This window comes from Parasteatoda tepidariorum, chromosome 12 (assembly GCF_982258835.1).
Source record: "Parasteatoda tepidariorum strain Cologne lab strain chromosome 12, Ptep-v5.0, whole genome shotgun sequence".
Lineage (NCBI taxonomy): Eukaryota > Metazoa > Arthropoda > Arachnida > Araneae > Theridiidae > Parasteatoda > Parasteatoda tepidariorum.
Window position 1 is genome coordinate 57447571 of NC_141766.1, and position 13762 is coordinate 57461332.

At 28.3% G+C, this 13762-nt stretch overlaps 1 protein-coding gene across 9 annotated transcripts in view; it reads right to left on the minus strand.

The window, feature by feature from the left end:
- Positions 1–1918: 1918 nt before the first annotated feature.
- The window catches only part of LOC107453502 (uncharacterized), a 67089-nt gene continuing 55245 nt past the window's right edge, over positions 1919–13762 (minus strand). For all 9 annotated transcript variants that reach the window (XR_015430891.1, XR_015430890.1, XR_015430889.1 and 6 more), the window contains one exon: positions 1919–2234. Coding sequence is in view for 6 of the 9 variants with exons in the window: in XM_043045263.3 (XP_042901197.2) it covers positions 2217–2234 (18 nt within the window). In the remaining 3 variants the exon portion in view is untranslated. The remainder of the gene's footprint in view (positions 2235–13762) is intronic.

Below are 13762 nucleotides of genomic sequence, written 5' to 3' on the forward strand. Positions count from 1 at the left end.
ATTTATAAACATAAAATCAATAAAATTAAAAAACATTTTTAAAAACTTTACATAATCATTATAAAATAACTAGTTTCTGATAAATATTGAAAGAAAACTGAGAAAAATCATGAATTTTTTGCAATTTAGAACGACAATCAACACGGCAAAGAAAAACAAATCTCTTTTTAAAAGAAAGAAAATTAAGCACTCTTTACAAACCCTGAATAAAAAAGCACCTTTAAGGGCTTTTAAAAAACATAAATAAAAAATAAGCACTTTTTTAAAACGCTACACACCCTGATTTATTATTATATACAATGGCGACTCAATAGAACAGCCCTTCTGATGTTCTAAAAATTTAATGCTATGCTTTCTAAAAGGAGATAATAAGAATGTCAAGTTCCAAATTATCTCCTATCTGCAGATTTGAGTACTAAATGCTTTAGCAATTTTATCGACATATTCAAAGGAAGAGGTACACTATTTTTTTTTTATACATTTAGCCCAGTACATCACTGAAGGTTTTAAACAACTCACATTATTTTATGTACACCCAGTGCTTCTTTTAAATTGAGTAAATAATTTTCGCTCTATGAGTCTCAAACATTTCTTTTCTTAGGCTTCAATCAAAAGTGTGTGCAAATTTGATTTAATTGCCCTAAAAAAATAGAAAAGCGATATAACCTCAAGTTACATTCTTTACATAGCTGCCATATTGTCAAACAATTTTCATACAGCAACGTTGGTATAAGTGGCAGACTAATATAATTTGTTTCAATTAGCTGAACGCTAATTTGTTTACTTAATGCATGAACACAATTTTTCATAAAAACTATTCTGTGTAGTGATAAAAATCTATGTGATTGTTAATAAATTATCAATAAAATTACATGATAAGGAAAGCTAATACTTTCTATCCACCATAAGGAATAAATTTTTAGAAATTTTTTTTTTTTAAAACTTAAGATTGTGTACCCACAATAACATTCAAGGAAATAAAGAACAATTTGAATTTCATTATAAAAAGTAAAATTTATTTTAAGAATAAAGATAAATGTTATTTCATTATACAAGGTGGGTAGGTCATTCAAGGTAGGGCTTCTCAGCCACATTGTTAAATAATCAATCCAGAAGAGCAAGGCATAAATTTTATTGGTATTAATACATTATAGATCATTATTGAGGTATTTTAAAGATGGATAAGTCAAAATAATAAGATGTTTGTAACACTTTGTAATAAATATTTTCACCACCCTTTTAACATCTTTTTCGAAAATGGTAATATCCTTACTACTTGCAATTGTATACTTCCTTAATGTATTTTTTATCAATTTAAATGTATAATAATTTTTCTAAAATGTTTAACTGTAATTTTACTCTGTAAAAATATATATATATATATATATATATATATATATATATATATATACTTCCTAATTGACACTGCCATATAAAGGGAATGGCACTTTCACTTATTTAGTCAAATATTTTATATTATAACCGTCGTTGAACAGCCGACCCAATTTCATGGGTTTACGACTACTAACGTTCAACTCTGTAGCCTTGTATTAGTCAAATATTGCACAGATGATGACTAAAATCAATTTATTGTCATATTTGCAATAAATTTAATTACAATTAAATTATTATATTTAATATAACAATCGCACATGATGGGACATAAAATCAAAAGTACTTCTGAACCCTTAAAAAATTCATTCATTTTACTAAATCACCCGAAGATTTAAATTAAATATGTCAATTATTAATAATTGAATATCCACAATTATCATTCATTGAAAATAAGAAAGAATGAGGAAAAAACATTAATTCGTTATAAATAATGAGTAGGATTAATTTATTAAGTCTTAAAATTGCTTTGTTTGAATATATGAATTATGTAATATTCAATGTTCACAATAAATATACAAGGAAATAAAAAGAAATATTAATTTATTACATAAACATAATAAATATAAGCAACAATATTAAGATTAATTCACTATATAAGTCACTTAAAGATTGTTTTGATTTGAATATGGCAGTTATCAGAAATTGAATATCTACAATTAAAATAAAATCAAAAAGAATCTACATTCTCTACAATTAAAATAAATCAAAAGGAAATAAATATGGAGCAATATTAATTCATTCCAGAAAAAAAATCTTGTATAGCTAATACTGTCAGATGTAGAGCTTCTTCTGATTGACTCTCTTGATTGATAGAAGTGAATTCAGAAAATTTCAGAAGCCTAAAATAAATAATAGATTATTTTTCATTGCTTAAAATCTTGAAATAATCTGTCACTAAGCCATTGTATTCTGGTCACATTATATAGAGTACTGAGAGGCATCTGAGTTTTAACTATAGTTTATTCACCAGGAGTTGGCACTTGGCTCCATTTTCATCACATGGTATCTGACAATGCTTTTTTACTATTTTTGGGAGAAAGATGTGAACAATCCTGAACAGGATTACTATTTGGCCATTGTATGACAAAAATATTTATTTTGCCATCCTTATTGGTTATTTTTTAACTTTAAATAATTAAATAATTAATAAATTTGATGACATTTCTCTTATTTGAGTGAACAGTTTGTCCTTTTTGAGACATTTTGCTGCAATATATTTAATTAGCTAGAGTAACGAAAGGTATAATAGCAGATCATAAAGTGAAGTAAGTAACTGAAAAAGAATTCACTGTTTACGTTTGGCGTGCATTAAGGGTTGTCTCAATTTCAAGGGTGGAGACTTTTCTCCTCTTATTACAGAGCGGAAATGAACTCTTCATCCGAGGAGGTGGGGCCGCCAACTACTGGTAAACGAACTATACACATGTAATTCAAAATTTGAAAGATAATTATACAAGCAAAGCAAAATAATACATTTTTTTGAGATAAAACTATAGTTTAATGAAAAAAAAGTCATAAATTAAAAACACCAGATTGATATATGTATAAAATATAAAAATAAATATATCTTTTGAATGTTAAATTAGACGAAACATTAAAAGTATTTTTTTCAACAAAAATCTAATTTAACACCATTATCACTTGAAAATGAGTAAATGTTTTAATTGAAACTGTGGTACAAAAACATTAGACAGTGATCGAAAGCTACGGATTAAATAATGATTCCCGTAATTTCAGGGAGATACATACATGATTTAAAACATTAAATTTTGGTATGTGTATCAAACAGGGTGGCCTAAACGTTTTTTTTTTTTTTTTTTTTTTTTTTACTACTTGGGCTTGAAAATTCTATTTTGTTGAATTGATTCTCTAAAATTTCTTTATAACTGTTCACCTTTTTATCTTTTGCAGCAATCTATTTTTATAATTTAGCATCAATAATAATTTAAAGAATTAACAATGTAGGAGAAAAACAGTTTGCAAAAATGTAACAATAGTGCAACATAGGCTCTGCCTTTCAAACAAAGATTCTCTAAAACGAATGAGTGGGATGAAATGCTGAAATAATCTATCATGAGGGTCAAGCTTATCCCCACTTTCAGTTGAAGGTTAACTTCATTATTGTACTTGTATTTATTATTCAACTTAATTATTTTTACTCGTATCTGAGTTTCAAAAATATACGATTTAGATGTCTAAGTAAAATGATGTTCCATGATAAGCACGTGAATAAAAAAGGAATGCATGAACTACTTTATTCTATATTTAATGCTAATTTTAACAAATTTTAGCTGCTTAATAACTTGATTTATTTATAACTGGGATATTATGAAAGAAGTAATGCGTTTGAAATCATTTCATGCTTTAATTTTACGCAAAAAAGAGATCATTTATTTATTTTTTATATATACCTTTTAAAAATTATTTTAAAGGTCCTTAGGTGTTTATCTTTGTTTTGTGTCGAACAATTTTATGACAAACAAGATTTATTTTATTTTATTAAATTATTATTATTTTATTGAATTATTGTAAGGATTTTTAGCTGTTTAATCATGTCTTTTAAGAGTATTTAGGTATTTAAAATTAAATCACAATAAAGCGACCTGATGAGATCTCGATTGTTCCATATGGGACAATTTTGCATCTAATAAGATTATTTTCATCAATTTATTGTTTTGATACCTTATTTTTTATTATATTTAAGTTCTTAATCGCTCTGTTTACATATAATTCAAGTACTTTAAATTGGTATTTATTAACCTAATGCATTAGAGATTGTGTTGCATCTGAATTGTGCATAATTGTAAATGGTACAATTTTGCGTACATTTGAAAAGTTATGATAAAAATTATCAAAATAAATAATGACTGATTTTTTAGTAAGTTCGCATACAGTAACTTATCGTATTTTCAATTATTATTTAAATGATTTTTAAATATTTAAAAACTTATTCTGTATATAACTTGTTATTTAAAACAGGTGCGTTAAATCCACAATTCATCATGCAGTAAAAATTTTTGTGGCACATCCAATGGCACAGCCTTTCAGATAAAAAACTTTACCTTTTTAGTCCAATTTCATTGGTGTGGCCTATATCCCAGGGCAGCGTATCTCCGCAAAATTACGGTATTTTAATCTTAAAAAACATTAAAATAGGAACTTGCAGGGTTCCCACTCTTTCAACAAAGCAAAAATTAAGCACTTTTAAGGAGTTTTCTGAAAAATTAAAGACTTTAAAAATAATGTAATTGTTTATCATTGAATATACATATACCACCAGTGACAGTGCTACTTATTTACCTTCCTAAAAAATTCAATAAATAAAAAAAATACTAAAAAAACAATTTTATTATAATGTAAGCAGAGATATAATTGTATTAATAAACAGGGATCGCCAAAAGATAACCAGGAATTTTTGCAAACCCGGGTCAATTTCTTTTTAAAAATAAGATTTTCAGATTGTTTAAAGTTAATGTCATTCAGATTGTAAAAGTTAACATATGAAACTAATTTGCATTCCCTTTTAAATGATTTCATTTAAATTGAACTGTAAAATTGAGTTCAGAAATAAAGATTTGCAATTTTTTTCCGGTATATTTAAAAAAAAAAAAAGAGTAAATAAAGAAGTTTGTTTAAAAAATTGAAAAAATTGTTTCATCAGGTTTTTATATTTCGCTACTAGATCAGCAAATGTGTTACATTTACTTTTATGATGAACTTAAACAAAATCATTTCCAGCCAAACCTATTATTAGGAAACTTTACATAATGTAACTAAACATTGTGGCAAAAAAACAAGAACTAATTTCAAAGCAACCAAAAATTTGAACAAAAGTTAAAAACAGTATATTAAGTTGCAATGTTAACTGAATAAAATGATTATTAAAAATCAAAGGATCTTTTAGATGAGTAGATTTAAATTTGTATGTAACAATCTGCTTATCCTTAAGAAATAAAAATAATAGCATAACAATCTAAAACTTCAACAAAAAAAATATATATTTAAAAAAAAAACTTAGTTTTCATCAAAAACCTAATAAACCCCAGGTTTTTGATGAAAAACCTAGGTAGGCAGGTTTCTTCAAACCCTGTTTCTTACAAATCTGTTTGATTTTTAGTACAATCATGTATTTTAAAAAAATTTTATGCTTTCTATGAATTTACAGTTACTTATTACAAATTGAAATATTATTTGGATTTATTTAAATCTTCCTAGATTTTAGGTAATAGTTTTCTAGCTCAAAATTTTTTTGACACTTCTGTTCATGGCGTTTTACTTAATTCCTATAAGCAGATGCGTTACCAGTAGAACTGAACTTCTTGAATTCTGTAATTTTAAAGGTTAGTGTGAGTCTTCTACTTATGTACCTCAAAACTGCCCCCCCACCCCAAAAAAAAAACAACCATCTCTTTTAAGTGCAGTATTCACCTTGTCCACACTGTTCTTTTCTTTTAGAATGCTCCACTCTATTCACACAGAGAATCATTCTTGGCAAAGGGCCGAATACATTAATGAAAAGACCAATATAATAATTAAAGGACTTGTTTTCTTCCCCTTGCCTGAAGCCCTCCCACACACATTACTTTTTGTCTCTCTAAAATGCTTTACCCTCAATGCATGGTCTAATTCTAAGTGATAAAAGAACAACATTTTGTTTTAAAAAATTGTTCATATCAACCATAGTGATTCAGAAAAATTAAGGATTTTTAAAAACCTTGAACCAAAATTAAGTACTTTTAAGGGCCTTTATTTTCCAAAATAAAAACTGAGCAGTTTTTAAGGTACCATGGGAACCCTGACCTGGCATTTAAAGTATAAAAAGTAATTACAATAAATACAAACAGCACTTTTTTTAAAGTGTTTTTAGACGGGGGCATAAAATTTTTCTAAATTAATGAATAAATAAAACAATTGTACGAGATTAGATTTTGGCTAGAAATTTATTTTTTACATTATTTAGAAACAAAATGGGCCTTGATATTATGGTTTTAAAGATGAAAAAGTAGTATAATAATTTCTTTCTGCTTCTCTATTAAATATTAACTTTTTAAACCATTTTTTTAATTTGTGGAATAATAATTTTAAAAAAGTGCCACCTTAAAAAGAAAAAAATTCAAATTTATAGCATTTTAGAAGGCAGGGTCATTAAGAATTAAATAAAATAATTGATAATTTGTAGCAGAAAAACCTTGAGTTCCCTAATATTGTTGAACTCCTAAGTATTTTTAAAAAGTATACTGCATTAGAATTTGGAAATAAAATCTCTGTAAATTATTTATAATTGGAGGTGCCAATACGTAAGGTTGCTTTCAGTAAGATTGGGAACTCTTCCTGTGATTACCAGAAAAGGTAGCAGACATATTAAATTTTTTCAATACTATAAGGTATTAAAAATATGTTGTTTGGTAATCTTCTCATTAATGCATTTTTAACTGAAAAGTATAAGTAATCCCATGATGTTAACATACTTAATACATGCAGTCTGTTTATTATTTTTTTAGAAATAAATGCCAAAAACTGAAAGTTAGGTGGCTTATGCCCATATAAAGTACAATTAATAGTTATTCATTTTATAAAAGAGTATTGAACACAATCGTGAGGAGTCTAAATCCTTATACGGTCAAAATCTCAGCATAATAAAATCCTAACAAACTAAAATTCTGACGTTATCAGATACCTATCATATTATTTTAATACTTTATTACACATTTTTTATTTGGGCTAACTAACTTTAGTAATTGGATATCTGAAGATTGATAACAGCGTGGTTTGCAGTTGTCTTGATATTTAAGGCTTGCAGTTGTTGATATTTCCGATTTTTTTTTAATGTCTAAAACATTCCATTTTCTACAAATACAGATGTGCATTTTAAAGGGACCATTTTGATTTTTATATTAAAATAGCACCTCATACTTTCCAACATTTTGAGATTTTAGTGAAAAATGTTTTAAGAGTAGTGAACTAAAGCAGAAATTTTGAAACAAAAACAATTTTTTTTTAAAAACTTTTATCATTGCTTCTAAATATGAGTATTTGTTCACTGTACATTTATATAACTGTTAAAATAAATTATATGTACTGATGACAAAAATTCCTTTAAATCTATTTTATTAAAACATTAATACAACACCTTAGTTACCACAAGAGAATATATTTTGTGTGACTACAGAAATTTTGAGGCTATTGAAGGGTGTGTAGTATTTCTCTCTTTATTTTACCGGTTTTCTCACAGAATTTATATAAAAGACTAAGACTTATTCAGCAATAATTTGTTAAACATTAATTATCACATTTACTAGTTATTAATATATTCAAAGTGACCTCCTTAACCCAGTAATATTATAACTTAGTAAGTTAAATTTAAATGTAATTAATTAGTTCTTAGTATTTGTTTTTGATAATGCTGACTGTACACTGAAATATGAATAAATTTTAAGAGACAAGAAAGTATGCTTATTAATCAAACTGTCATTTTCATCAATTTTGTAGGATTGTCTATGTTCAGATTTCACCCAGACCTTTATATATAGTCTATTAGAAAGAATTCCTTTTGAACAAAGCAACATGAATAGAGTACAAATCAGGGTTTGAAAAAACCCGGGGATTTTTGAAAAAACCCAACCCGCCTGGGTTTTATTGAAAAAACCCGGGGAAAATTGGGTTTTTTCATTTAGTGCTCATAAATTTCACTGTGAAAACTGCCATCACACCCCCTTATTGCACTTGTCTTTGAAAGTTTGCAGTTACTTGCTCTATCATTAAATCATAATTATTATTAATCATTTTAATTATTAAATCATAACTACAGACACTTAAAAACATACATTTATTATTTTATTAATATATGCATGCATTTTAAATAAATTACTAAGCTAATTAGCTCAATATATATGTTAATTTATTAATAAAAATTAGTAATTAATGATTGCTTTGCTAGTTTTAGTAAAAAAAAAAAAAAATTCTTTTACTAATTGACAATGTTTTTTAATAGAACGTGTAAAGCCCATCGAAAGAAATTATTGCCTTTTTAGAATAATAATGCCCTTTTTTTAAACTTTTGCACCCTGCCCTTTTTTCTGCCTAGAATGAGCTCTGAAAAGCACCAAGTGGGTTTTTTCAAAGTGGGCCCACTTGGGGAACCCTGGTTATATGTATTTTATATTAAGTTTAAATAACGCATTATCACTACCTATTTGAATCTTCTTTATTGTTAAGTGCATTACATTTCATAATTTTTTAAAATAGGAATTATAAAATATAAATGCAGTAATATAAAAGGAACAAGTTTATTAATCTTTTTGTTTTCACACACATTTATTTACTATATTTATTAAACATATGGATATTATCTATTATAAAATTATAATCTGTAAATATTTATAATCAGTAAAAACTAAAATTTCATCTGACTTGAGTTAAATAAAAAACTGAAATAAATATGTAATGGTCTTACATGTTTTTATAATAAGGTTAATAGAAAGTGAAATTAAAACTACGTATAATTATAAAGAGTATCAGTTACTTGTCCCATTTGTTTTCAAATAATTAACCCTAGGAAAATGATTTCATTTTTAGATAAATAATTTTGAAAAGTTCTCTTATAAAAAGTTTTAGCTTTTTTTTTTTTTTTAAAGCCAGAAAATAAAACTGTTTAAATTTGTTAATGTATCACTTGGTAAAAAAAGAAAAAAATTGTTTTTTTTTTCAATTTTTTTAAACATATGAATTAAAAATAATAACCTGTTTATAAATATATAAAGCATGCAACTATATTTGAAAAATTGATATTTTCAGAGTATATTATTTAAATTTTTATTTGATTTAATATCATTATGTTGTTTGGTTGAATAACACAGAGGCTAATGCCGGCAAATAAAGTATTTATTAAAACATAATATGAGGAAACAATAGTTCGCACACACAGTGCTACGCATCTGAATCAACCAACAACTAGCTAGCTTCTTCAACAAATATATATCTATTTCCCCTATCGGGAAGTCGTTGTATTACATCACGCAACTCGCGCAACTTATTCGAGAAGGAGAGGAAAAATGAGATTTTATTTGCATATTAACAACACTCCCCCTGCGAATAAATACACATTTTTCCACAAAATATAAAACATAAATATACTAAATTTCTCATACAACTTTAACTTATTAACAATTAATCAATTAAATTTATTTGTGACACAGTCCAAGTGAGCTTGTCAAAAGTTACAGCTTTAGTTAGGAAATCTGCGATCATTTCGTCCGTTTGCACATACTCTACTTTAATAATTTTGCCAATTATATCCTTTACGTAATGAAGTTTCAAATTTATATGTCTCGTTCTAGAAGATGATCTTGCACTATTCAACCAATCAATTGCAGATTGATTGTCAGACGAAATGGTCACAGGTTTCTTTACAAATATAGAACAATGCAATTCTTCCAATAAATTTAATATCCACATTAGTTCTCTACAGACACCACCTAAAGAAACAAGTTCCGTTTCACAAGTAGATAGAGCAACTGTTTTTTGTTATTGCTCTTCCATAAAATTAAAGAATCACCTAACATTACAATTTCTCCTGAAAATGATTTCCCATTTTCAGCATTTCCCCAGCTTGCATCGGCATGAGCATTCAAAAGTCCTGATTTGTTACTAAAAAATAATTTTTTATCCTTTGTACCATTGAGATATTTTAACACTCTTTTAGCTAAATTAAAATGTCGTTTCTCAGGTTTATGATTAAATTGAGATAAGTAGCTCATGACAAATGCTAAGTCTGGTCGTGTTCTGTTCGAGAGATATAAAAGTTCCCCTATTAATTCTTGATATTGTGTTTGGTTAACCATTTCGTTTGAACAATTAAAACTCCTATCCTCACCTCTTACGATTGGTGTTTTTACACATTTAGAATCAAGCATACCATGTTTCTGCAGTAAATAGTTTATATATTCAGTTTGAGACAAAGTTACGCCCTTCTCACTTTTATTTATTTCTATACCTAGAAATTTATTCTCTTTACTTTCTTTCACTTCAAATATCCGAGATAATTTTCCCACTATATCATTATACATTTGCAAATCTGAATAAATAACTATTAAGTCATCGACGTATATTCCAATATAAAAATACTTAGAATTCTCTATTCTAGTGAAAATACAATTATCCGAAGCTAGCTGTTTTAAACCAAGCTTTTCTAATTCCCGTTTAAGATGTAAATGCCAATTTCGATCTGATTGGGGTAATCCGTAAAGACTACGTTTTAACTTGCATACTTTATTTTCACCATACAAATGTTTAAAACCTGGGGGAATGGTCATATATACAGTTTCTTCTAAATTACTATAAAGATATGCAGTTTTAATATATAAAAATTTTACTTCTAAATTTAATTTTGCAGATAATGCTAACAACAAACGCAAAGATTCGGTACTTAACACGGGTGAATAAGACTCTAAATAATCGCGATTTTTTACTTGATTAAAACCTGCTGCTACTAACCCAGCTTTGTATTTATTTTCTTTCATAGTAAAAACCCATTTACTCTTAACTAATTTTACCTTTTCAGGTTTATCAACTAGATCCCAAACATCGTGTTCGTGAATAGAATTTAATTCTTCATTCATGGCTTCTTCCCATTTTAACCAATTTTTATCAAGTTTAGCTTCATCAAAATTACCCGGAATATTAGTTACTAAGTTTGAACTTGCTTTTTCCTTTATTCTATCTGATCGACGTACACCTAGGTCTAGTAACCTGTTCTCGTTTTCAATTATTCGTTGTTCATTTAATTCCCTAATCTTTTCTTTAGTTGAACCTACTGGACGACCGCGAGTTTTAGTTTCACTTAGATCTCTGGTATCTTTCAAATCCAGTGGAAATTCAAAACCTGTATTTTGGTCTTCTACATTAGTTTGGATATTAAAAAATTCATCGATGTCATTAGATTTATCCTTACTAAACAAATTACTGCTACCTAATAATTTCTCATTAAATTTTACTGAACGCTCTTCGATTACTTTATTTCTTTCAGGGTCGTAAATACGATAAGCTCGTCTTTCATTCGAATATCCCAACATAATACCTTTTTTACCAGGAATAGAAAGTTTGTGTCTTAAAGCTTTAGGAACGTGATAGTATACTGTAGATCCAAAAACACGTAGATATTTATAGTTCTGCTTTTTATTAAAGAATAATTCTTTTGGAACTTCAGTTTTACCTTTTCGAGGAGTTAGGTTAGTAACATGTGTTGCATAGGCTATTGCTTCAGCCCAAAAATTTAAAGGAAGTTTACTATCATAGATTAATGTTCTAGCTCTATCTAACAAAACTCTATTAGCTCGTTCAGCTTTACCCAAACTTTCTGGGTTGTACGGCACAGATTTTTCATGTGTAACTCCGCATTCAGTGAAATAAAACTCAAGATCTTTATTTACAAACTCAAGACCATTATCACTACGGAATTTCTTAATTTTCTTATTTATTAAGTTTTCGAATTTCAACTTAAAACTTACAATTTTATCAAATACTTCAGTTTTGTTCTTAAGAAAATAAGTGAAATACATGCCAGAAAAATCATCTACTAATATTAAAAAATATCTTGAATTACCTAAGGACTTAACTGGGAATGGTCCACACAAATCACCATGTATTAATTCTAAAGTTGTTGAACTTTGAGGAGTTAAAATACTAAAATGAGGTTTTCTGGTAATCTTAGAAATATCACATGATTCACAAGACAATTCATTATCAATTTTTAAATTTAACTCTTTACACATTTCACGCATATAATCAGCATTTAAATGACACAATCTTTTATGCCAAATTACATTCATTTCATCGTTATTTTTAACTTTGTTACACTCAGAAAGACATACCTCGTTATTAACATTAGGTTTTAGCTTAACTTCCAATTTTTTATTCACATTTAAAGCTTTCAAAACTACTCGTCCATTAGGAGCAATAATTAATACTGAGTTTGAATGTGATTTTACATTAAACCCCTTATCCATTAAACATGTAACTGACAGTAAATTATGACGTAATTCTGGTACATACAATACATTACTAATTATAATTTTGCATTATTACTTAGTGAAATAGCTTTAACAGTTCCGGTTCCTTTAGTATCTAATGTAAAAGCCTTACCTGCCTGGTATATTTTACTGTCGCAAGCATCTATAGATTCGAACCAGCGTTCATCCTTGCACATATGAGACGTGGCTCCGCTATCCAGGATCCAACATTCATCCACTTGTCCTTTCTGTTCAGCTGAAACTAAGGCGTAATCATCTGGAGTAGCACTTTCGGATACCAATGTCTCTTGAAAATTTGGTTTTCGGCGACCTTTTGCTCTGCTGGTCAATGTTTTGTAGCCCCTATCTGTTCCCACTTCTTGATGTTTCGAATAACAATCCTTTGCTATATGTCCCGGGAGTCTACAGGAGTAGCAAATTTTTCTAGGTAAACTCTTCTTCTGAGTAGCATATGCGGATTCCAAATTTCTATGTCCACGGGATTTCTGTAGTAAATCTTTTTCTTCTTCCCTTAAGACTTCAAGTATTTCTTCTATCGACTTTTCTCGTTGCGTTTTTAAAACTTGTTTTATGCGCTCATATTTTCCAGCTAGACCTCTGACCGTATAGAACGCCAATTCTCTGTCAGATATCCTCAGTCCCAAGGAAGCACACTTAGTCGATAATCCTTTAGCTCGAGCTATATAATCGTTTACGGCTTCTGAATCCAGCATTTCTAAGCTCTTAAGTTCGGCACCCGCATCAATCTTTCTATCTTCCTCAAGTCCAGTGTAGGTAGTTTTAATTCTTGTCCACAAAGCTTTTGCATTCTTTTCTTCTGCATATTGCAAAGCCTGTTCGTCTGATAGAGACAATTTCAAGTATGATACGGCATCTTGGTTTGTAGCTTCCCATACTTGCAATTTACCAGGGTCAGTTGGAGCTTCCTCTGTCACTGCCGACATTAGTTTCTTGAGGTTCAAAACTGCTTCCATTTTCATGGCCCAAAGATGATAATTAGTTCCAGTCAACTTCGGAATTCCAAAAGCTAAGTCTTTCTCCATGATGATCGTAAACCACGCTCTGCTACCACTGTTGTTTGGTTGAATAACACAGAGGCTAATGCCGGCAAATAAAGTATTTATTAAAACATAATATGAGGAAACAATAGTTCGCACACACAGTGCTACGCATCTGAATCAACCAACAACTAGCTAGCTTCTTCAACAAATATATATCTATTTCCCCTATCGGGAAGTCGTTGTATTACATCACGCAACTCGCGCAACTTATTCGAGAAGGAGAGGAAAAATGAGATTTTATTTGCATATTAACAACTTACTAAATATTACTTAATATAA